This window comes from Sciurus vulgaris (genome assembly GCF_902686455.1).
Source record: "Sciurus vulgaris genome assembly, chromosome: X".
Lineage (NCBI taxonomy): Eukaryota > Metazoa > Chordata > Mammalia > Rodentia > Sciuridae > Sciurus > Sciurus vulgaris.
The window spans coordinates 44,198,551-44,224,336 of NC_136471.1; the positions used below are offsets into that span (position 1 = coordinate 44,198,551).

Sequence of the window (25,786 nt, forward strand, 5' to 3'; positions counted from 1 at the left end):
ATAGTAGGGTCTCTAGAGGTGTAATTGGAAATAACTTTATGAGCCTCATATCTAAGAGGAGGAGAGGATCTGCAATAAGGAATAGGTTCAGCTAGTATGCAAGCCAGCATAACCTTTTAGGGGATGACAGTTTATTTCTGTTAAAGGAAGTAACTCCTTCCTATCATTCTTTCTACATATAGTTGAGTGCTATCTGTATGAAAGGAATTGTTCTATGATAATAATGGGATCCAAGATGAAGGAGCTTACAGTAGTAAGTTTTATGTGTAAATATTCCTCATACACGCTAGTTTCCTTATAAGTGGTACAAACTAACGTCTAAAATAGTTTTAGTCCTTATGTTTACTTACAAAGACAAGAATTAATGGCTGTAACTTATGTAGTCATTTTGGGTAAATTATTTCAAAAGCTAGTTTAGTTCATGTTTTTAAAGGATAACCAAAATTTAGTTCTTTTAAAGGAAAACCAAAAAGTATCTCAATTACACTGCAATTAATGGTGGAGAGAGAGAGAGGAGGAAAGGCATCCTAATATGTTTATAAAAAAATATTTGAAAAAATAGCAAGGGGTAAAAACAATTTTCCAAATAAATAAGATTCAAAGGCCATATAAAATATAATCCGAGAGAACAACTTCTAGAATGGAGAAGTGGGGAGCACAATGGATTCTTTTACCAACAAAGAGTCTTTTAACTTGTAAAAATTATTCCAAAAATTCAGAGTTCCTGTATATAGCAGATAGAGAAATATTAATTCAAGAAAATCTACTAAATCTCAGGAATAACAGCAAGAGTCAATGGCATTTGAACCACGACCTGCTCCCATCCCCAACCCCTTCAAGCCCAGCTTTATGGAAACTACTTAAGGGAGCTTTAATCCAGGTGGGTGTGATATAAAAGATAGGAACTTCTTCTTCCCTTAGCTCCTTGTCTAAAGCTATGGTTTAAACTAGGAGGGGCAGGCCTCTCACTTTTTTCATCTTCCTCAGTTCTGTATTATAAAATCTCAGAAGGACTAGCCTTTCTTTTCCCACTCAGTTTTCACTTTCCTCACTCAGCCTCCACTTGTAGGGTGGAGACAGTCACACAAGAACAACAGGATGACAATATTAGGCCCCTACTGCTCAAGCACCAGCTTTCTCATTGATCAGAGGTTTATACTGTTAAGAGTTAGCAAAAAATCATCCCACCCCCTTTCATAAAGAAGGAATTTCACTCTTGAAAAGCCACTGCCTGCCTCCAGCTCTTACATAGGGTTGCAGGGGTTCTGCTTAGAGAGAGGCAGGCCTTCAGGATGAACTCCACAACTCTACCTGAAGAAATTGGCTGTGTGATTTTATGACAGTGCTTAAGGGCATTGTCAAAAACTTAAAAAAAAAACATGGTTCAGAACAATTAAGAGGGCACTCATAAGTCCATGATACAAATTGAAACCAAAATGTGGTCAAATAATCAGAAGTTTGGTAATAGAGAATCAGGGAAAGATAGTCAAGAAGAGGTCTCCTGGTATCATAGTCAAAACCTGTATGTCAGGAAGGCTGTGCATAAGCACAAGTTGGCACCCACTAAGATAGCAATCAGAACAGGACATAAGGTAGACATGAAACCAGTCCCCAAGCTGTGTACAGATCAAACAACCTCACTGGCATAGGGGCTTAAGTACTACCTGGGACCAACCAATGATTAAAATAATACTCTGACCCAGAGGCAACTTCTAGGAAGCCACGCTTAAAAATAAAATCACAGGGCTGGGGTTGTGACTCAGTGGTAGAGTGCTTGCCTAGCATGTGTGAGGCACTGGGTTCAATTCTCAGCACCACATATAAAATAAATGAATAAAGTAAAGATCTATTGACATCTAAAAAAATTCTTTTAAATAAAATAAAATCACACACATCCCTGGTAATCTGAAAGAATATATATGCTCAAGGCTATATTCTCTCAGGAGTGATTGAACAAGGGAAATCTAAACAACTAGTATCTGAGTGAATGTGGTGCAGAAACATAAACTCATTGAACTTTGATAGCAGCTTCCAGGCCACACACATATTCAATAGCAAAGGGTAAAAACCTAATAGGCTAAGGGGACAAAAGTACAGCATTTGATCAACAAGTGGCCTCTGCAGAACCAGGAATGAACCCTAAGTTTCCAGGTAAAAGAATAAAATCAAGAAAAGCATATGAGCAATGATATCAGAGGTTTTACACTGAAGGGAAAATAGAATTCTTGGAGTCAGTTCTACCAAGGCACCCAATTAAAAACCAAGCAAACAGCAACAATGGCAATCCCTGTGGGAGGGGGGAATCACAGTCCACAGTTGCTGTGACATATTATCTAAAATATCCAGTTATCAACAAAATTTATGAAACATGCGAAGAAACAGGAAAATGTGACCTGAACATAGGAATAAAAGCAGGCAATAAAAACTGCTCTTGAAGAGACTCAGATGGTGGGCTGGGGATATAGCTTAGTTGGTAGCGTGCTTGCCTCGTAAGCACAAGGCCCTGGGTTCAATCCCCAGCACCGCAAAAAAAAAAAAAAAAAAAAAAAAAAAAAAAAAAAAAAAAAAGAGAGAGAGAAAGAGAGAGACTCGGGTGTTGAATTTAGCAGACAAACACTTCAAAGCAGCCATTAAAAATACCTTCAAAGAACTAAGGGAGACTATGTCCAAAAAATTAAGGTATAATGGCAGTGTCTCATCAAATATGTAATATCAGTAAAGGGACAGAAATTATTTTTAAAGAACCAAATAGAAATTCTGGACATGGAAAGTACAGTAACTGAAATGAAGAATTCTCCAAAGTACATTAGAGTAGGAAGAAGACAGAATCAGTACATTTAAAGAGATCAATTATATAAACTATGCAACCTAAAGAACACAGAGGGAAAAAATGAAGAGAGCCTCACAAAAATGTGCATCAAAGGTACATAACAGTACAAAGAGAAGAGAGAAGGAAAGAGATAGGAGAATACTCCAAAAGTAACTGAAAACTCCCCAAATTTTATGAATAGCATTAATCTACACATATAAGGTCAATGAATTTGAATTAGGATAAATGCAAAGAGATTAACAGGTAGACACATCGTAGTGAAAATACTGAAAGTCCAAGGCAGAAACAAAATCTCTTAAGTAGAAAGATGAACTGATTCATCGTATACAAGAGAACCTCAATAAGAGCTGACTTCTCATCAGAAGCAATAGAGAGAAAGCCATGAGTTGCTGCTATAGTTTGGATATGGTTCATTTCAGTCTAAACTCATGTTGGTATTTAATTGCCACTGTAACAGTTTTGAGAGTTTGGGAGCCTTTAAGAGATGGTTGAGGTCATGGAGGCAGTGCACTCATGAAGGGATTAATATCATTCTTTTGGAGAATGGTTTAGTTGCTTTCAAAGAGGATAGTTATAAAAGTTCAGTTTCCTCAACTTTTTCTTGCTTTCTCTCTCACCCATGTAATCTCTTTGCCCTTGCCTGCTTGTTCTTCCACTTTCTGCCATGAGATCCTCACCAGAGGCAAGCCAGTTGTGGCTACCGCTTGGTAACTTCCAGAACTGTGAACAAAAACAAACCTTCCCTTTATAAGTTATCCAATATCAGGTATTCTGTTATAACAACAACAAAAAACAGACTAAGAAAGATGGTGTATTCAAGTACTTAAAAAAAAAAGACTGTCGACCAAGAATTTTTATTCCAGTAGAATTTGCATTAGGAAATGAAGATGAATTAACTGTATTCCCAGGTAAACAAAAACTGAAAGGAATTTGTTGCTAGAAGACTTTTCTTATAAGAAATACTAAAGGAAGTTCTCCAAAGTGAAAGCACAGTGATGCCAGACTGTAATCTGAATTCATATGAAAAAGCAAAGAATACTGGTAAAGGTAACTATGTAACTAATTATAAAGGAAATTATAATGGTATATTTCTTCCTCTTTCTATTCTTAACCAGTTTAAAGAATAACTACATAAAACAATACATATTTTAATATAATTTGATGTATCATTTTATCATTGGGCTTATAATATATACAGATATATTTGACAATAACTATATGAAGGAGTTGGATGGGAACAAAGGTATACTAGAATAAGAATAATATCAGATATTGATTCAGATCCACAGTCAAAAATCAAGAGAACAAAAAAATGGTACCTCCAGGTGTGGTGGCACATGCCTGTAATTTGAGCAACATGGGAAACTGAGGCAGGAGAATTGTAAGTTCAAGCCCAGCCTCAGCAACTTAGTAAAACCATGTCTCAAAATAAAAATGAAATGAAACTGAAATGGTGGGGGATATAGCTCAGTGGTAGAAAATTCCTGGGTTCAATCCCTAGAACCTAAAAAAAGAAGGCTAATACAACAAAATCTATAAATATGTACTTGCTCTGCTTTCTTCTTTGGGTTTTCTCCAAAAAATACAACACTGTCTAAAATAATAATAATATACTATTGTTAGATTTGTAAATGTGATACTGGAAAACATCCACAAACTGTAAAAGCGGACCAATAAAGGAGGGTCAAAAAACAAAGAAGTCATGACACATAGAAAACAAAAAGCTAAATAGCAGACATAGTTGCTACCATATCAATAAAAAGAACTGGGGATGTAGCTCACTGGTAAAAACACCCCTGGGTTCAGTCTTCAGTACCAAAAAAAAAAAAAAAAAGAAACCACCTAAATATCTATCAACTGATGAATAGATTAATATCCAAACAATAGAATATCACTCAGCCATAAATGGTATTATAGTAGTCAGTTTTTTGTTATCATAATGAAATACCTGGGGCTGGGAACTTTATAAAGAAAATAGGTTTACTTAACTCAGTTCTGGAGGCTATAAGTTCAAACAGCATGACACCAGGTCTAGTAAAGGCCATCTTGCTGACAGTGTCCTGAGGTGGTGTAGGCCCTCACATGACAAGAGACAGTGAGTGCCCAGGTCTGTCTATATCTGTATCCTCTGATCTCTCTCTCTTTTATAGCCACTTATATTTAATCCTGGGGGCTTGGCCCTAATTATCTTGTCTAATCCTAATCAGTTCCCCAAAACTCTACCTCTAAACACCATAGCTGAATTGTGTTTTCACCCTCTTAATATCTCACAATGGAGATTAAATTTCAGCAAATGAACCTTTAGGAGACCCACTCAAATGTTACCCACAACATAGCAGCGATTAAATATGGATACTTGCTGCAACATGTGTGAACCTTGAAATCACTAAGTGGAAGAAGACAAATGCAAAAACTATAAAAGAGGCTAGGGATGTAGCTAAGTGAGAGTGCTTGCCTAACATGGGCAAGGCCCTAGGTTTGAACCCCAGCATTGTTAAAAAAAAAAACTAAAAGAAAATAAAAGTGAACCAAAGACCACAAAAAGCTGGGCATGGCAATGCATATCTGTAGTCCCAACTACTCAGGAGGTTGATATAGTAGAATCAGTTGAGCCCACGATTTCAAGGCCAGCCTGGGCAATATAGTAATACCCAATCTCAAAATAATTATTTATATGAAGTGCCTAGAATAGGTTTGCCTATTCCAGATATATAGAGACATAAATTAGATTGCCAAGAAGTAGGTGGAAGTGTGGAAAGTGACTGCTAATGCGTAAGAGGTTTCTCTTGGTATGATATAAATTTTCTAAACTTAGATTGTGTGATGGTTTATACAACTCTAATATACTAAAACCATTGAATTGTACACTTTAAATGGTTGGATTTATGGCCTTTATATTTTGATAAAAATGTTAAAATGTTTCATCGTGAGTATGAGGAGTGCATATGCACTATAAAGGAGCCACGTTTTGGTCCTTATTTTTGACTACATTGTGCCTTAAGCATAGTAGGAAATGTGGAATAAAAAAATAAAATATCATCATTTGAATTTAGCATCTCTGTCTTGGTTAGGAAATACTAAACTGATAGTGGTCCAATATAGAAACCTCTCAGAAAGCATTTTAAAGAGCTGAAACATAATATATGTTTATTTTTGTCAGAAAATGTAAAATACTTAAAAGAGTAAATAAATCAAAATGTATATATAAATTGACCTTGGTGAACTATGACAAAAATAAGAAATAAAATGAGAAGAAACCACATAGTTGGAGAAGAATTCCTAGGACATAAAACCCATAATTAATCTTTACTAAATGAGTAAGTCTGGAATGAGAATTAGTTCTTAGAGGAAGAGCCAGACTTTCCAGAGAAGTATAGAAGCAATAAGTAAAAATCCAATTATTTTTCTTACATTTTTATAACAGTTCTTTCTTGATGGCCACTTACATGAAAGGGTTTTTTCCCTTATCTGTGTCTAGCACTGTTCATTAATTTCTCTTATGTCAAGGATGTTTTGCTTTTATTCTTGAAAGGTTATCTAGGATGCATACATACACATTGTACAGTGATCAATACATATTATAAGAGAGTGCTAAAAAGTTTTTTAGGAAGTCAGAGGTAGCATTTGAGTTGCTTTTAAATATGTAGTATTAGGAAGGACAAGGGCATTCTTATCAAAAGAAGCAACATAAGAAATCATGGGGGCTGGAGTTGTGGCTCAGTGGTAGAGCGCTTGCCTAGCATGTGTGGGGCACTGGGTTTGATTCTCAGCACCACATAGAAATAAATAAAAAATAAAGATCCAACAACAACTAAAAATATATGTTTAAAAAAAGAAATCATGGACTTTCAGTTTGGCTGGTGTTTGTGAAGTGGGTAATAGGAGATGAAGTTAGACCAAATTATGTTCCAGCTCTGCTACTTACTAGGTAACTTCAGAAAGTTATTTAACCTTTTCCTATGCATCTGCTTAAAAAACATTCAGATAGTGGTACCACTTACCTCAAGGTTATTGGGAGAATTAGATAAAACTATACATGTTGAATAGTTATCACACTGTCTGGCATAAAGTAAGTGCTCAATAATGTTTCCTATGATTTGTGACAGAGGCATGAATGCCAAGCTAAGACATTTGAGCATTTGTGTTGTGGAAAGCCACAAATAAAGGTTTTAAATAGACGAGTAACATAATGAGAGCAATGCTTCAGCAAGATTAACATGGCAGTTGGTGATCTGGAAGTAAAAGAAGAGGAAACCAGAGACCAGAGGAAGCCATTCCAATAGTCCAGGAGAGGTAGTGAGAGCTTGATAGTGTATAAATCACTGTAAAATTCTATAATAATTACGGTCTGGTGGTGGTAACACAAGTAGGAAACAGGAGAAGGAGCAGGTTTGAAGGTAAACATGAAAAGTCAATTTTATATATACTAAGATACCTGTGGGGCATCCAGGGGAACCATGTTGATAGGCTTTTGGAAATACAATAGATCTCAGGACTTGAGAGAATAGGGAAGTTTTGCCCAGAGGTTGCATGGGGTTACTAAGAAGAAGGAATTTAGGGTCAGAAGAAATGATAGTTAAGGACGGAACACTTAAAGGTGGAAAAATAAAGATAAGGCAAATAATATGACTTTTATTGCCTTTCATAAAACTTAGTTAAAATGCTATCTACTGTTATGTATGCATTTCCTTCATTCCTGCCAACGTTTTGCTGTCTTCCTCAGTACTAGAGCTAAATGGACCATCTCTGGTGCCACTTATATATATTTAAATATGGATGCATATTTAGATATGGATGCCCCTAAATCCTTTTGCTCTTCCTTTAAGGCCAACACCAGTTCTATTGAGATGGCAGGCCAGTTTTTATTTCTGAAGAACATACAGGGCATTATAAGAAGCTAAGGTTTAGGATGTCTTACAGATGTTCTCATAAATTGCAGATATGTGGGCAACCTTGAGGTACTATGATGTGCCTAATAATATGCCTGATTCTTTCTCATAGGAAGTTTGAAAGTTGATTTTTACTTTGATTTTTTTGGTTACTGGAGAGAAGGTAATTATAAGGACAACAATGGGGTTCCCATCCTGCTGCATGATATAAAGATGCCTATGGATTTCTCTGGTGTCAATTGTTTTGCTTCAACTGTTAGTGCTTATAGCAGCAGCCAAAAATGAAAGGTAATTTGAGGCTATCATCCTGGACTTCTCTGAAAAACTGAGGGAGTGCCTGTTTGTGCCTGACCAAGAAGAGGTTTTTGTCACAATGGGGAAATGACTAGAATTGGATAATTCACTTTCTTTGTTTCTGACTAGTGCCTTGTGTTTTAATTAACTTTTACAAGTGAATAATGGGCAATAGCCACAATCCAGTTGGCTAGCAAAACAATTTTATGGTGTTCTGTTGCAATATAAAAATGTGCATAATTCTTTGATAATGGAAGGTTTTGTGGCACTTCAAAATTAACAAGCTTGTTTTATTCTCTGCATACACAAGTAGATTTTTATGACCTTTTTATTCTGTTCCTCTGTTAGGGGATTTTGTGTGTATATTTTTGTTTGTCTTCCTGTACTTGCATTTAGGAAACTTCTCAGTCAGGTTAGTTTCAAATTAATTTTTAGAATTTTTATCAAGCACAGCCTAATCCTGTTTTGTCCAGATGCTCACCTTTTAAACCTTTCAATTTCACCTCTCCCTTAAAACCAGTTTCTGGAAACATATGAAAAAATGTTCACCATCTTTAGTAATAAGAGAAATGCAAATCAAAACTACACTAAGATTCCATCTCACCCCAATTAGAATGGCGATTATCAAGAATACAAGCAACAATAGGTGTTGGAGAGGATGAGGGGAAAAAGGTGCACTCGTACATTGCTGGTGGGACTGCAAATTAGTGTAGCCAATCTGGAAAGCAGTGTGGAGATTCCTTAGAAAACTTGGAATGGACCTACCATTTGACCCAGCTATCCCACTCCTCGGCCTATACCCAAAGGACTTAAAATCAGCATACTACAGAGATACAGCCACATCAATGTTCATAGCTGCTCAATTCACTATAGCCAGACTATGGAACCAACCTAGATGTCCTTCAATTGATGAATGGATAAAGAAACTGTGGTATATATATATACAATGGAATATTACTCAGCTATAAAGAATAATAAAATTATGGCATTTGCAGGCAAATGGATGAAATTGGAGAATATGTTAAGTGAGATAAGCCAATCTCAAAAATCCAAAAGATGAACAATCTCACTGATAAGCAGATGATGACACGTAATGGGGGGTGGGAGGGGGGCAAGAATGGAGGAAGGAGGGACTGTATAGAGGGAAAAGAGAGGTGGGAAGGGTGGGGGAAAGGAAAAAAATAACAGAATGAATCAAACATCATTACTCTATGTAAATGTATGAATATGCAAATGGTATACTGTTACTCCATGTACAAACAGAAACAACATGTATCCCATTTGTTTACAATAAAAATAAATTAAAAAAAAAAGTTGTCAGGGCTCTAGCCATTGGGTAACGGCTGAATAAATCACACGCTTGTGCTGCGGGATGGGCATGACTTGGCGGTTAGGATGGAGCCCACCTGAAGGCAGCCCACGAGAGGAGTTTGTACTTGGGACCTGAGTCCTGACTTTGAATCCCAGCTGTGTGACTTGTGCAGGTTACTCAACACCTCTGTGCCTCCATCTGCAGCAAGGACATAATGATAGTGCCTACTTTGCTGGGTTGTTACAAAGATGAAGTCAGGCTAATGTGAAAGCACCTAGGGCAGGGCTGGCTCCGCTTACTCAAGCCCCAAGTGTTCGCTATTATAAAAACAGTTAGGAAAAAATAAAGATGTGGAGACTTGAGAAAAAAAAATAACAGTTTCTGGGACTGGGGTTGCAGCTCAGAGGTAGAGCACTTGCCTAGTATGTGTGAGGCACTGGGTTTGATCCTCAGCATCACATAAAAATAAACAAATAAAATAAAGGTCTATTGACAATTCAAAAATACTTTTAAAAAGTTACTAACTCAGCCGATTGCATGAATGAAGGGATTGAGGCTTGGAGGTAAAGTTACTATGCTATATTTTTTTGGTTACTCTAATGACATACATGAGGCTGAGTAACTTCATAAAGAAAAAGGGAATATAACTGCTAAGCCATAGTTTAATGATTTAACCATAGTTTAGTGATATGTTTCTCTTATGAAAGAATCTGTTAGTGACATCTAAAGGCAGTTTTAATGTGGGAAATTTGAGGAGTGCTCCATAGCATAAGAACATACTTAACATGTGTTATGACCACTTATAATTTAATTTCCTCTTCTTACAGTAAATACAAATGGATTCTAGGTGAGGAACCTGTGGAGAAACGAAGAAGGCTCCAGAATGAGATGACGACATCTCCTCTAGATTATTCCATGCCTGGCTCTTTTAGGAAGGTAGAGGCAGCTCTTGCCTACCCAGAAGGGGAGAACAGTCATGATAAATCAAGTTCTGAGAGAAGTACACCACCATGCCTTTTCCCAGAATACCCAGAAGCAAGCAAGAATACAGGACAGAATAGGGAAGTGTCTGTTCTTTATCCAGGGGCCCAAGACCAACGCCAAGGGTCCCTGCTTCCTGAAGATTTAGAAGATCAGATGCCAAGACTGGTAGCAGAAGAATCCAATAGAGGAGAATCCAATAGAGGTAGCACAAGCATAAACAAAGAAGAAGTGAACAAGGGACCTTTCGTAGCTGTTGTTGGTGTTGCAAAAGGTGTTAGAGATTCGGGAGCCCCCATTCAGCTAATCCCTTTTAACAGAGAGGAGCTTGCTGAGAGAAGAAAAACTGTTGAATCCTGGAACCCAGTGCCTTATTCTTCTGTGGCCTCTGCTGCAACACCTGCAGCAGCCATTGGGGAGAAAGGAAGAGGCTATGAGGAGAATGGAGGTCGTAATACACCAAAGATGAAGAACCAGAGAGAACTGGAAGAATTGAAAAGAACCACAGAAAAATTGGAACGTGTTTTGGCTGAAAGAAATTTGTTCCAGCAAAAGGTTTGGACAACATCTTACCACTAGGAATTAGAGCTCTTTGTAACCAAGGGTATGGGGTGTTGGTGCTCTGATGGTTTCATGTTCTGAGGCCTGTAAACAAAATATGTCAATGTACCATTCTGTGGTATGTTTCAGATTGAGTGAGCCATATGGGCTTCCCACCTATATTTTAGGGTTGAAAAGAAATTTCTATAATTACAGGAAAGAGGAATATGTATAATGGAATCACAGGGTAAATATAGTAAGAACAATTCTGTGCACTCTCTTAAGCTTTCAGTAGTATGTGGGTTCATTGAATTTCTGTTTCTTGGACTTCAGGTGGAGGAGCTGGAACAGGAGAGGAATCACTGGCATTCTGAATTCAAGAAAGTTCAACATGAATTGGTGACCTATAGTACGCAGGAGACAGAAGGGTTATACTGGAGCAAGAAACACATGGGTTATCGCCAAGCTGAATTCCAGATTCTGAAAGCTGAGCTAGAAAGAACCAAAGAGGAAAAGCAAGAATTACAAGAGAAACTGAAGGAGACAGAAACACACCTGGAAGTGCTACGGAAGGCTCAGGTCTCCTACCGGACCCCAGAGGGAGATGACCTAGAAAGGTTAATTACTAGGGTTTAGTTATCAGCTTGTGAGTGCTAATGGGAAATATCCCTTAGGACCCCAGTTAATGGTCATAGATGAGGGAGGAAGCCTTAATTCATAGGCCACCAACGACTGGATAATTACATCTTAGAAAGCCTCAGCTCTAATTTCCCTGTGCTTGGTGGCATTGTGCTTTCTTCTTTCTTTTAGCTAATGGAAACAATTGTTGAGAAATGTAGGCCCATTTTGAAGGGACTTCATTTTATTATGTTGGCTAATGACTTCATGTCATCTCTTCTCCTGCCCCCTCACTCTGTCATACAGGGCTTTGGCAAAGCTTACGCGACTGCGTATCCACGTCAGCTATCTTCTTACTTCTGTCCTCCCTCACTTGGAGCTTCGTGAGATCGGGTATGACTCAGAACAAGTGGATGGGATCCTGTACACAGTGCTGGAGGCAAATCACATACTGGATTGAGCACCAGACCATATATATATATATATATATATATATATATATATATATATATATATATATATACACACATATATATATATTCTTCTTTTTTCAGACTGTGTTCTATATATACTCTTTTCTATACTTCTCTATTTTTCTCTTGCCCTCCCTTCTCTTCTCTTTTCTCTTCCTCCCAACACACACAAAAACTTCTTTCTCCCTCTCTCTGTCACCTTTATGCCTTATGTAGAAAATCTTTGAGTAAATCCTGGATCTTAATCATTCTACTGCTTATTCAGTTATGGTGTAGACAGAGAAACCAGTTAAATAGACTTTCAAGAGTCCAGGAAAAGAAAAACAAGAGTCACCAAGCTAGGTGACCAGAAAGCTGTAATTTTCATGACCTAGGTACTTGGCCTATTTTATATCCTTTCTGAAATGGTTCATATTCATTTTGGTTAACTTAGTCAGCAAATACTAGGTCCAATATACCTGGTGTTTCTTGATAAATTTTGAAGTATTCATGGTTTCAGCCTACCAAGGTTCTAACAATCTAGTTGGAAACACAAGACACCAAGTTACCTAACTATACACTGAATTATATGGTATGTACATGTGAGTGGTACAAACATGACATAGAAATAGGGGAAGGGAACTCAAGGAAGGCCTCACTCCAGAAATGGAACCTAAACTAAGGTTTAAAGAATGAGCACAGCCATACTGTTAATGCCTGTTGTCCTTAGGTGGTAGGATTGTGGTTGATATTTTTTTCTTCTTCCTATCTTCCTGCCTTTTTCAAATTTTCTATAATAAACTTGTTATTCTTACATTTGAAAAAAATGAATTATTTTTTAAAGGAACAATTAGGCTTGGATTTGGGTATCAAATGAGAGACTGTGAATATATGTAATATTCCATTTATTACTTAGGTTAAATTTAACATTACCTCTGAAAGAACAGCATGAACAAAGACACACAAAATCCAGAATGGGAAAAATGTTTTAGGTAGGAGTGGTGGGTTAATGTAAAGGGAACCAAGATTAAATCATGACCCATCTACCTACCTGCTTATCCATCTTATTTGCTTTTTAATTACGAATTCTTTAAAAACAAAAGAATCTTCAAAGCTCAACAATTTTAAATACATATCACCAAATTGTGGAATTTCCGGTATTGGGGGAATTATTTTACAGTAGGGAGATCTGTCTGATGTCTCTCAGAATATACCTACGTACCCTTCACCCCAGTGTGAGGGGTAGACCTCAGTATCAAAAAGAGTAAAGCTTATATGCATGTAAAATGAAATGTTTTGTTAATTCATTGCTGTATTACATTTATATGGTGCATACTCTCCAAAGAGTTCCAGGTGCTCCTCAAAGGACAGTAACAAAGAACACATAAAAACATCAAGGAGTTGGAATGTGACTCAGTGGTAGAATGCTTGCCTAGCATGCATGAGGCCCTGGGTTTGATCCCCAGCATCAAAAAAATATTATGAACAGTGAAAATATAGGAAGTGTAGAAATAGTAAAAGCAAGGTAGGCTCAAGCAGTGGTAAAAGGATTAGCTAGAGAAAGTACATTGGCTACTCATTCTGTTTTTCTTCTGCAGGGGTACTTCAGAAGACTTTTACAAACTTATTTTACTTCCTTTGAAAGGAAGCCCATCGTAGATAGCCCAGTGAGACCACATGGGAAAGAAGGCCAGAGCCAGACTTCACCATTAGAATGAGTACTTAAAGATATCCTTGCCCACGACCATACCACCTTACCTCACCTCAGCTTGCCACATGATTAATTTTCATGTTGGATATTTGGATCATGATAGTCAAGGCCTCATTTTATCTAAGTATAAATATTACTGAGGGATAGGGAGCATATTCAACCATTTTCTCAGTGATATATGTTTATTATTTGGGGGCTGGGAGAACATAAGACTTAGTACAAATATTAATAATATGAATGGGAATCTGGTAGAAGGAAAAGTTCAGAGTATTGAAGGCTCTGCCTTTATGGATGTTTGTAGGACAAGTGAGGGGCAAAGTAGGAAGGAAGACAGGCATTGGGCTTTAAAAGGAAAAAGATGGAAAAATTCAACTCATCTTTACTAGTACTTGCTGTCAATCGACTCCCTGGCCCATTCCCTGACAGCCCATGGTCTCGACCCCACAATGTTTTTTCCTGGCAACAGTTATCTGTGTGAGTCGGTTCCCTTGAACAATATGAAGTGTTACCTGTTTATTATGAAACCATACCAGCATGAGGTCCCTTTAGTGTTAAATACCACTGTGGAGAAATTGGGACGTGTCTTACAACCTTACTAGAGTCCATGATCTAGTGTAGAAGCAAGACATTGAAAAGGTTAGGTTAACATGATCATAATCTTCCTTTCAAATATCTCTCACATTTGCCATTGAAATAGATTCTTAACTGGCCTACCTTGCCCCATATTCTCACTCAGTCAACCCTATTCAATATCACTAAATGGCTTTGAACAGTTTTATCATGCCTTGCCTTTGTTCAAAGATTTGCTAGTGCTGACAGTTGCCAACTGAACGCAATACCAATTCCTTAGCATGGTGCTCAAAACCATTTGTGACCTGGCTTCAACCACTCTTACTTACTTTCCAACATTCCAAACACAAGCTATATTCCATCCAAACTGAACTCTTTTTCAGTTTCTGAACATGCCTTACGATTTCTCCTTCGCTACCTTTGCTGTTCCATTCCCCTTACCTAGAGTGTTCTTCCTAATCATCTTTATTTTGGCTCTCAAATGCCAACTTCTTTTCTACAAATTGCTTTGATTAACCAAGTTAGCCATGACATTTCCCTTTGAATATTTAAGTTTTATATCATTTATTAGGCTCTTACCACAAACTTCTTTGTCTAGTCTTCCATATTAGATAGCTTCAGATTCAAATATTCAACCACTTATTTGACATTTATACGTACATATCTCACAGACATTTCAAATAAAACATGTCAAAAATGAACAGTGACAGACCCCAGGACTTTTCCTTCCCCCTCAATTTTCCTTGTCTTAGAAAATGGCAACTCCTCCCACCCAGTTGCTTAAACTAGAAAGCTGGAAGTCACCCTTAGTTTTCCTCTTCTCTCATCCCCTACATCCAGTCTGTCAACAAGTCTGTCATTTCTGTTCCAAAGTATATCTTGACTCTTCATTTTATCATAGCTACCTTAGTCCATCTCCCATGGATTGTAACAAGTCTAATAGGAGTTGTTATGTCCATTTTTCTTCCCACAATTGTATTTTCATTAGAAATGTGATTTTAAGAAATGCAAATTAAATCTTGTGACTCCCCTATTTAAAGCCATTAAATAACTTCTCATTGCACTTAGAATAAAATCCACACCCCTTGCAACATCCTATAAGACTACCATGCTTCTTTTATTTGTCTTGAGAACCCTTTTATCCCGCACCACTTTTACCCTGGCTCACTGTGGTCTTCCCACTAAAGCATGTTAAGCTCTTATGTATCTCAGGGCTTGTACCCATACTGTTCCCTCTCCTGAGACATACTTACCCCTACTGCTCCTTCTGGAATACTTGTATCTCCATTCTTGGCAGGGCTAGCTATTCCTCATCCTTTAGGTCTTGGTATGTCACTTCCTCAGACAGGCCTTCCTATTTTCTCTAAATGTTTCCTGGTTTTTTCCCAACTCATATCATTGCTCACAATTTATAATTGCATATTCAGTCACATACTTCCATCCAACAAGTATTTATTGGGTACTTACTGTGTGCTGCAAGATATGCAGTGGTGAACACAACACACATGATCCCCATATGACTCCTTTAATGATAAGTTGCATGATGGGAAGGGTTTTGCCTGTTTTTGTCAACCACTGTATCCTACTTCTTATCATAGTACCTAGGATATAGTAATCAATAAACGATTGCTAACAAATGAGTTTTTGATTGGAACTGTGTTTTTTTCAGATCTCCCTATCCCCCAGGGATGTAAACAGTGCCCCATTTATAGACAAGGTTGGATAAATACAGCATGAGTGAAGTAGATAACAATCCTGGGCAGTAAACTGAAAGACTTAGACAGGTTATTGGGGGAGCAGTGATCGGAGTGAGTGGCCTACTGTTTCTCTTTAGCTATCTATGATGTGAATGATTAGAAAGGCTGCCAAAGGAGGAAAGGAATATGGGTGTTCTTTAGCACAAATTTTCTGAATATTATATGAAAGGCATTCGTTATTGTGCCATTTTAAATGCTAAGGACTATAGAATAAACCCTGGAGAAAGCTATAGAGACGAGATTTGAGAGGAAGAACCAAAATAAAAAAAAATCTGAGGCTTCAATTTTTTCAAGAATTGTCTTAGTTTATTTCAAGTGAAGAAAGAAGAGGTATACATAAGCAAAGATCAGGCAGAACAAGTCTCAAGGAAACAAGTTCCAAGGACACATTAGGAGGTCAGTATTTATTTGTTGGATGAAAGGTGCCTAGACCAGAGACTTTGTGGCACAAGGAGGCAGGAGGATTTGCTGCCTGTTAGTAATTATAAATTATCTGGGCTGAAAATTTAGAGATAGGGGCATAATTGGCAGGTTCTTAGTCCCAAGGACAATCACAAGATAGAACATCTTTCAGAATTCCATATTGTGAATTAAAAGCACTTTCAGTAATGCTACATTAGGAGTTAAGCATAGAGGTCTGCTCAGGAATGCTGGGTGTGAGCTCAGGCTAAGCCAAGTGTGATTGCCTCAAAAAACGATTTATGCCTCATGACGAGGACAGCCCTAACTCATGATTTATAGTAGGCTGACAGAATATTTGGAAACTATACATTTGAACCAAAGTAAGAGCACATGCTTTACAGTAATCAAAAAAAGAACTGAGATAGTCTTGGGCATATGAAAACTTTAGTCATTAATAAGACATAAATAGCATTCATTTTCTTATTTTGGTGCTGGAGATTGAACAGACCTTATACATCCTAAATACATGTGGTACTGCCCCCAGGCCCCCCCCGCTTTTTTGGTTTTTCTTTTTGGCACTGTTGATTAAACCCAAGTGTGCACTGCCACTGAGCTATATCCCCAGCACCTTTTATTTTTTATTTTGAGAAAGGGTCTCCCCAAGTTACTCAGGGCCTCACTCAGTTGCTGAGACTGGCTTCTAACATGCAATCCTCCTGCATTGGCCTCCTGAGTCACTGGGATTACAGGCATGCACCACTGTGCCTGACCCCAGCCCCATTTTTTAATGGAAAATAAAATCTGCAGATGAAATTTGTTGCTTGGCTCCATCCGTAAACCCAAAGTTTTTATGTGAACCACCAGAAATGCCCAAACTACTTTTAGATAAAACAGGAAAAATATTTTGGATACTTTCTATATGCCAAACACTTGCCATACAGCTGCCCATTGTGTTCTCAGGGGCAGACAAGGTAAATTTAGGCAGGAACTGAGTAACGTGTTCTCCAAAGGTCTGGTCTCCCTGGAAACCCAGAAGAATTGGAAAGGTAGAGAGTTTACCGGTTACTGGGAAAAGTATAAACGGTCACAAGATACAAGAACACCCACAAGTATTTGACAAAGAATGAATTACCCAATTTGGAGGATAAGGAACAGAATGAACCAAGGACTTGGCAATACTGGCAAGAGTTAGGCTATGCTGAATCTGCCTAGCGAGGTTTGGGAAGCTAACAATTAAGAAAGTGACTGTTGAAATCACCCCAGTTGTCCTTAAGTTTAGAAAATTAACCCCACTCTGCAATTCCCTTGGAATAAAGTTTTCTCTAGCTCTGGGATATGGTGAATCATGATTCTGTTCTAGCCCAGATTCTTACAGATCTTGATAAAGGTAAAAGAGCCATCATGGTCTGTTTTCTCTCCACCTTCTCAAGTCTGCTTTTCCCCTGGCTTCTGTTAATAGAATCTTAACAGTAGAAGCCCATCCAAGGACTCTAGGGTATTTAGACTTTGAAGAAGAATCTTGAGACATTTTGACCTGGGAAAGACTTTACTTACTAAATGTAGATTCAAAACCATAGTAGAAAATACACTTTACCATCTGCCCCCACATCCAAGATAAACACATTTTGGTATGACTGGCACTCCCCTTTAGATCCCAGGTATGCTTAGATTATAACAGTTAACCATGTGTTAGAACTTACTCTATGCCTTTATCATACCAAGAGGCAGGTATTATCCCCATTTTACAGATGAGGAAACTGAAGTGTAGAGAAGTATAAAATCTAGGTTTGTCTAGTTCCAGAGTCCAAGCTCTTTGCCAATTACACTATATAAAATGAGTCTCATTTTTTTTGATAGGAAAATGCTAAAGCCAGCCCACACTAACAGGAATTTCCAAGGAAGAGTGTTCCACAATCCCACACAATGTTTAACTGCCCTCATGATCAGGAAATTGTTCACTTATGTAACGAATATCCCTCCAAACAACATGGAAATTCATTTCCTCTTGACTGGGTTTTCACTCTGCACCGTTGCTTGGCAGCATTCCTGATATCAAAACAGTCATCAAGATCCTATTCTTACACTCCAGGAGGTCTTGGACTTGTTGGCCTCTGCCCATGGGTTTTCTCACTGGCTCCTTTGAACCCCCCTCCCCAGACAGTGCTGAGTTGGGCAAGTCTCTTGGGGAGTGAGAAAGTGACACTTGAGAACATATTGGTTTATTATTACACACAGAGGAGTAAAATTAACCACGATATGCCTCTGGAATTGCAAACAGGAGGATGTCACCATCTTTCTCATCCTGTCTGCCTTTTTTTCTTGATTTCTACTTCCTCATCTTTGAAACTGTTGAATTATTCAGTTGAAGGATGCATATGCAACTTAGAAAGTTCCCCTGGTTCCCCAGATTTCAGTGTCTATTGTCTCTGAATTGTTCTAGTTTTTAAACTCACTAAACTCATCTCTTCTGATTCCTTTTAGGGTTAAAATGATAAACTAGTACAAATTCAGGTATGTGGCTGAATGCTTTTCTCTTCCTAGAAAATATACTTGAGCTTTAATTTGAGGCAGTGAGTGCTTTTAAACCAAGGAAGTCTTCACAGGATCATCCCATGTGGGGCATGCCGACCCATTCTCTTGCATCCCACTGGGTAATTCCAGAAATCAATAGTCTTAGAGGAAGCTACAATGAGCGTCTTCTCTTTGTACTTTTGGTGTGACTGACCTTTCTCCTAAACGACCCCCACAAACTTTGTCAAGTCTGGAAAAAAACTCTGAAAGTGCTGTTGGACAACAGGAGCTACCACTCAAATACTGGATTGCCTGCCATACTATCAGTACTCATTTGGCATCTAATTTCGCATCACATCATACTCCTTACTATCGTTTTAAAAGCATGTGAGTGTTCTCAATGTTATCTCCACACAGTCATGCATGTTTGCCAACAGAAAATTCTTCAAAGTCCTCCTAGGAGGTGACTTGTGAAGTGGGTGCCTTTCTGGAGGAATAAGACTTCAGGAATGACAAGAAATCAGCAATTCACTCCTAAAAGGGACCTGATGAATGGTGGCCTCCTGTTTTGTCAAGCCCTAAGACACTGTTGCTTGTCTTCTGAGCAATGAAGTCTACAGCAGGGAATCATAGGCGAGAGTTAGCTAGGAATTCCTAAGTACAATTCCCAGGAAAGTGGTTGGTTATGGGTAAGAGGTGGGTGGTCAGATTACAGTCTCTATATTACTGTACCTGATAACAGCTTGTTAATCTTTTATCACTGATCACATCATAGCATACAGTAAGCTACAACTTAGAGCAGAAGAGAATGATAACTACTGAACTTCCTGTTTATGGTTCCTTTTGCTGTTGAGATAACAGAATGTCTCATCAAAGCAAGGAACCGCTTAGGCAGGGAAACCAGGCTGGGCGAAGGCCAGGCTTCAGCCAGCTGAGGAAGAGCACATGTACTTCCCGGCCTGGGGCCTCTCTGTCCTGGAGTGGGCAGCTACAGGCATGAAAGAATCCCCTGTGCATAGGCCCAGGGCTGAGTGGGAAGGAGCAGTTGACCCTGTTAGGTCACATTACCCTACCTTAAGCACTGGGCCTCTACTCTCCTCTCCTCCTTCTCCCAGAGAAGGTCCAGAGCCAAAAGGCCCCAGGCTACTTGGTTGGGCACTGCTTCTGCTGCCCCACCAATTTTCACAGAACTGCCCAAAGAAAGGAGATAAGGAAGGTGAAGATGAGCCTTAGAGTCACTCCCTTTCTTAAAATTCTTTAGGGGTCCTGTGACTCCAGAAAGGCAATTAACAGCTTAGTTGTGTGGCATATCCCTGTTAGCTCCTTAGCACTCCTATTCACCCCATTTGTCAATTTCCCATAGTTCTTCAGCTGCAGGAAGCAGTTTCTTCCAATCATCCCTTCCCCCAAAGCTCAAGTAATGCCAGGCACTCATTTCATATAGATTGGAATTTAAGGAAACTTACATAAATATTTTTCTCAGCCCCTGACACCTCTATTTTGAGTCACTTTGTTCCTAACTCTCATAAGAGTATCTGTATCCAACCTTGTAGGCCTGGCGATATAGCTCGGTGGTAGAGCACTTGCATAGCATGCTCAAGGCCCTGGGTTCAATCTCCAACACCACAAAATACACACACACACATACACACATACAAACCAATGACAAAAATCACAGTGGTATGTTACATTCTGCCTTTTACTAGTCAGATGTGCATGACTTTTCTTCCCTAGATCAGCTGTCAAATCCTCTAAGGCAGACGTTTTTATCCCATATTATGTATCGGTTCACTATAATTATACATAATGGTGAGATTCATTGTTATATATTTGTACATGCACACAAGGCAGAATTTATGTTGTTTTCCCTCCTCACCTTCACAGCCCCTTAGCGCATTGCCTAACACAAAGGAATAATTCAATTCATGCAGGCTGGCTGACTGGCTGGCTGAAGGGCTGACTGAGTGGCTATTTGGCTGGCCAAAGGTCTCTCAGAAAGTTGGAGCTTGCCTTTCCAGGAGGAAGCTAGTTTCAGTCTCCCCAACTCCATTAATGATCATGTAGCAGTGGGTAACTAGGGCCCCAAGGGAGAGAAAACATGAGTCACACTATTATCAGAGGAATGGAAGGCAGAAACATCTCTCCTTGGGCAAGGGTCGGAGCCATGAGGTGGGGGAATAAACACAATGACCTTCACTATCCCCTAGGTCTATGATTTATCTAAATTACTTTATGATGGAAGGCAATGGTGTGAGCTGAAAGCTGTTCAACTTGGACCCAGACTTAGAAAGATTTCTAGGAAACTGTTTAGGCTTTTCTTATTTAACCAGACAAAAGGATCAGTGGTTCTGTCAGGTCTGCCCTGTCAGGGTTTTCTAGTTGACGATGAACTACTATTTCCTGCTATTGAAATTTCTCAGATTAAGAAAGGTCAGAGGAACCCCCAGGTCCAACCCCACACTAAGACAAAAGGAAGCTCTGCGTCCTGTTTCCCTCATAGGTACAGGGAATCTGAAAGAATTTGAAGAGCAAAAGACCCTCAAACACCTTCTGAGATTTGAATCTCAGACCCCCATTGCCACAGGAGGAGTTTCCAAGCTTATGTCCAGAATCTGACATTCTGTAGTTTGAGGGATTTTATTCACCTCTCAGGTCCTCCAGTTTGTCCCCTGTGAGAGGTCTGCTTCACTGAGGTATTTGGAGATTGCAGTAAAATCGGTAACTCTGAAAGAGCTTTGGTTGACAGTGGAGGGTCATTAGAGCCCATGACAGACTGATGCCCACACAGCTCAGCAGAGTCAACAAGGCAACCCCTTCTTTCACCCTCTTGTGAACCCCAGTCATGTACTTTGGATTCCTGGTGCCAGACCAGAGATATGACTCCCTAAACTTTTCTCCAAAGATCCTGCCCTCTCCCCTGGTTCCCACCTGCTGCCATTCCCTTTAAATAGGCTTGAATGTTATGGTTTTAGCCTCTGCAACAAAAAGAAGGCCCACCCAAGAAGTGCAAGGGTAGTGTCATAACAGACTCCTATGAGCTGAGGCCTCCACGCTTCGGGGTCTAGTTAAGCTAATTCTCATAGGGCCCCATTATTATCAGTGTTGTCCTAGTTAGCAAGACCCTTATGAATTAGGCTTGGCTAATTCCCAAAGAGGCTGAGTGATTGGCCTTCCAGATTCCCATACTTCCCACATTTAGGGGAATCGGAATCGAGATGTTTTGTCTTATTGAAACGTCAACCTAGCATTCCCTTGTTGGGACAGCTAGTTGAGCCCAGCCTGTCCAACTGGCCAGCATGGCAGGAGGGGGAAGTTCCATACCTGATGAATTCCTGCTTTCCCAAATCTCTCTCATGGGAGACTAAGAGAACATTGACACCTTCACTGTTACCTTGCTATCTTTAATTTATTTTCTTCAGGCTCCTTGGAGACATTTGTTGGACTCTTTCTATTGACTCTGAATACTATTGGATCAGCAGCATCTTATTTTGGGAATCAGGAGACTGGGGCACTAACACCAGCTGTGCCTGGGAAAATTTTTATTCTGTGTGAACCTTATATTTCTCATCTGCAAAATGGAGATTGTGAGATCTATTTCATCTTACTCATAATGGGTGGTTAAGAGAATGAAAGGAATAAGCACATACCATTTAGTAAATAACTTAAATGAAATAACTGTTCCAAAAAGGTAGCAGTTCTGATCAAAATTATTAGTATCCTTGGTGAGGGGCATTGCTATGTTTTTTAATTATTTCCAGTAAAAATATGGAATTTTCTATCCAACCTCAGAGAGAAAGGCCAGCTTCCACCCTCTCCACCCCTTACCCCAAATCCTTTTAGTCACATGTACCCGGTCTGGATCCCTTTTAATCAATAAAACAGTTACTCAATCAAACAGTGTTTATTGATCACCTATTGTGTGCCCAGCACTATTACAGATAGTCTGGAGTATACGAAGAGTTCTAAGATATAACTCCTGCCTTCCAAGTGCTTACAATGTGCTTTTGAGATCACACACACACACACACACACACACACACACACACACGAAACTATCAACCAGAAATTGTGAATGATAAGCATCAAGAAGCAATTTATACATTGGGGGTTGAAAGAAGGAGGGGTAAGAGAGGGATGGAGTGGTCAGAGAAGGCTCAATGAAATAGGTGGTGCTGAGCAAGTTCTCCAAGCATGAGGAGGACTTGGCTATCGGAAGAGGGCTTCCAGGTCGGTGAACAACTTGAACATAGTAAGAAGGTGGGAACATGAAAGTATGTTAAAGACCATGAATGGGCTCCTTTTGCTGGCATTGAGATTTGGGCAGGTATACTGGATTTCTTCCAAAGGTGGTCATAGCAAGCTGGTGAGGAAAAATGTCTCTAATTTATGACCCCCTGCCAACTCCAACTCCTGGAGAAATGGAGCATTCTCAGACCTTGGATGTGGAACTCTCTGCCTGGGAACCATTTTCTACATTTGTGCCTCAACTGCAATCCCAGGCAGTAGCTCAGTTCTCATTCAGATCATGAGCACAACACCGTGGGCATGTATGTTCCACACTGCAGCCCTTGGGTGCCTTCAGGAACATCTTCTGATGGATGGTGAGGAGAATATGAAGGGTGACAAGGGGCCCACCTGGTGCTGTGTTCTTTCAGAGGCTCTATAGTGCTCTGTGGGCAGACCCCATGCAGGGGGCTCGTCTCAACCCTTTGGGATGATTGTCCATTTGGTCTGAAGACATTCTGGGAGGATGTCTCTCTTTGGCACAGTAGAAATACCCAGTGGAGCTACCACACATGTCCAACCAATTTCTCAGATACCAGGGTCAAGAAGTAGTATCTTGCTCAGTCTCCCACAGCTTCCCTGTTGTCATCTCCCGGCTGAGGGCCAGTTCTTGAAAAACTGGTTTATTGTTCCTAAGGAAACCATTGTCTATGGCCCTTAGCCTTGTGGTTTAGACAGGAGGCCAGGTCAGGTGCCCCAGAGGGAGGCAGAATCTTTGGTGAAAGTTGTAACTGCAGCTTCTGAAGCAGTTCCTCAGTGGAGTCAGAGTCTGCTGCTGCCTTGAGCTTTCCACCATATCTTTTTTCATGGTAGTTTCCTCTAGCTACGGGCTTCATCCTTAACCCACAAGTGTGAGGAAATTCTTGGAAATGCCCTGGGAAAATGGTTCTGGTCATTTTTGGTCCCAGGCTGCTTTCCTTTCCTCCCATCCTGCACCCAGTTGCTTTCTGTACCCTGGACACCGTAAGATGGCCTTCTTTCAGTTCATGCACATACTAGTCTGGACACTCTGGAGTCATAAGAGTGGGTTGGAGGCTCCAGGGCCCATTACTGACCAATCAGTATCTTTGGAGGGAGGTTTGAGAAGGAGGTTAAAGCTATACCCATATAAGCCGCCATTCCTTCTTCCCTGTATCCCCCAGCAATGAGCTAAAAGACAGCCAGAGGGAGGTCTTTGATCACAGAGAGGATCAGTCAGTGGGATGTGATTAGTGGGTTTTGGGATGCATTCCCACATAAACCAAAATGTAGGAAGGAGCCTCTGGGGCCTGGTCAAAGGTAAGGGGAGGGGTTTGGAGGTTGAGGTTGAGGACTTGGGATCAGGGGAATGGTCAGGGATATAGGCTGGCTTGGCGAGTATACTTGACAATTCAACCTGCATGCTGGCATACCAGCTCCCATCTCTGCCTTTTGCTCCATCCAATGGCCAAAGTCAGTCTATCCTCAGCAGCACCTTCTGACATGATCCAGTGGCAACGTCCCTCTCCCATGACCCTGGGGGCACTGACCACTGGTTTTCACAGACCCAGCCACCCCCTAGCCCCAGGTTCTTCACACATACCCTGTCAGGCTGTAGGAGTTGAACTCACTTTTGGCTTTGGGTGGTTGATTAGGCCTTGGAGAGCTCCTTGTGGCAAGAGGCTGGGCCTGGTAGCCATCATAGTAATTGGCATTATTTCCCTGGGATGAGCAGGAAAAGCAGAGGATGATTCCAGCTATCAGGGAGAACAGGGAGGAAATAATGCCCAAGTAAAGAGCCTCTCCAATCTCAAATTTCATGCTGTCAGGCACCAGTGGTGAGTAGAAGTCTCGCAGGATCCCATGAAGATTCCAGGCAACAGGGATGAAGCCCAGGAGGCCTCCAAGGATGAAGAAGACTCCGCCCACTACTGCCACTCTGTCTTTGGCTCGGGATTCCTGGCAGAAGACCGTGCATCTCATGCCCACCACAGAGATAATGCATGCCAGTGAAGAGATTGCACTGGATGTCACCATCATGGCCTGGGCAGCCTGGATGTCAGCAGGCAGGCCTAGAAGAGTGCTGTAGATATCACACTGGGTGATGCCTGTGCTGTGTGTGGCACACTCCATCCAGAGACCCTTGGAGAAGCCGACTGCTGTCACAATGCTGGCACCAACGTAAGAACTCGTTCGCCAGCTAGGAAGTAACATGGCAATCAATGTGCCCAGCAGCCCCAGAAGGCCTAGGATGTAGCCCACAAGTTGGACGCTAAGAGAGGCCATGGCAGACCTCTCAGCAGAAATGTCTTCAGGGCCTATTCCCTTGTCTTCTGGCTGCAGAACTCGATCCTTGAATCCTGGCCTCTAATCCCTCATTTCAAGGTATCTCTGTCAGGCTGACTTCTCTCCTCCTTACAAGTGTCTGTGGGTGGCCACGAGCAGGCTCAAGAAGGCATCTAGAAAACCTAAAAAAAAAAATCCATAAACCAGATTAAATATTGACCAGAAGCTTATGAGAAACCAGAAAATGCTGGATGCCTTTTGACCTTTGTTATCTTTAGAAATAACACATGAGAAAGGAAAAAAAAAAACTTTGAAACTGGAGCCAAAATGTCATCACCTCCTGCGTAGGCACATGCCTTAGGTTGGCAGTTGGACAAAGGCAGGGGCCAGA

General features: G+C 40.1%; 2 protein-coding genes across 4 annotated transcripts in view; one reads left to right on the plus strand and one right to left on the minus strand.

Moving 5' to 3' along the window:
• MORC4 (MORC family CW-type zinc finger 4) overlaps window positions 1–18,874 on the plus strand; it is a 57,008-nt gene extending 38,134 nt beyond the window's left edge. Inside the window, exons 15-18 of one of the 3 annotated variants that reach the window (XM_079123906.1) lie at window positions 10,153–10,861; window positions 11,180–11,463; window positions 11,771–17,743; window positions 17,816–18,874. In XM_079123906.1, coding sequence (XP_078980032.1) covers window positions 10,153–10,861; window positions 11,180–11,463; window positions 11,771–11,924 — 1,147 coding nt within the window. In that variant the 3' untranslated portion in view covers window positions 11,925–17,743; window positions 17,816–18,874. Of the gene's footprint in view, window positions 1–10,152; window positions 10,862–11,179; window positions 11,464–11,770; window positions 17,744–17,815 lie in introns of those variants that run through there. The other 2 variants (XM_079123907.1, XM_079123908.1) reach the window with 2 other exon arrangements.
• A 1,644-nt stretch (window positions 18,875–20,518) lies between these two features.
• Window positions 20,519–25,567, minus strand: CLDN2 (claudin 2). Its single transcript, XM_079123912.1, has one exon. The coding sequence runs from the start codon at window positions 25,393–25,395 to the stop codon at window positions 24,703–24,705; it is 693 nt and encodes a 230-aa protein (XP_078980038.1). The 5' UTR covers window positions 25,396–25,567; the 3' UTR covers window positions 20,519–24,702.
• Window positions 25,568–25,786: the final 219 nt, after the last annotated feature.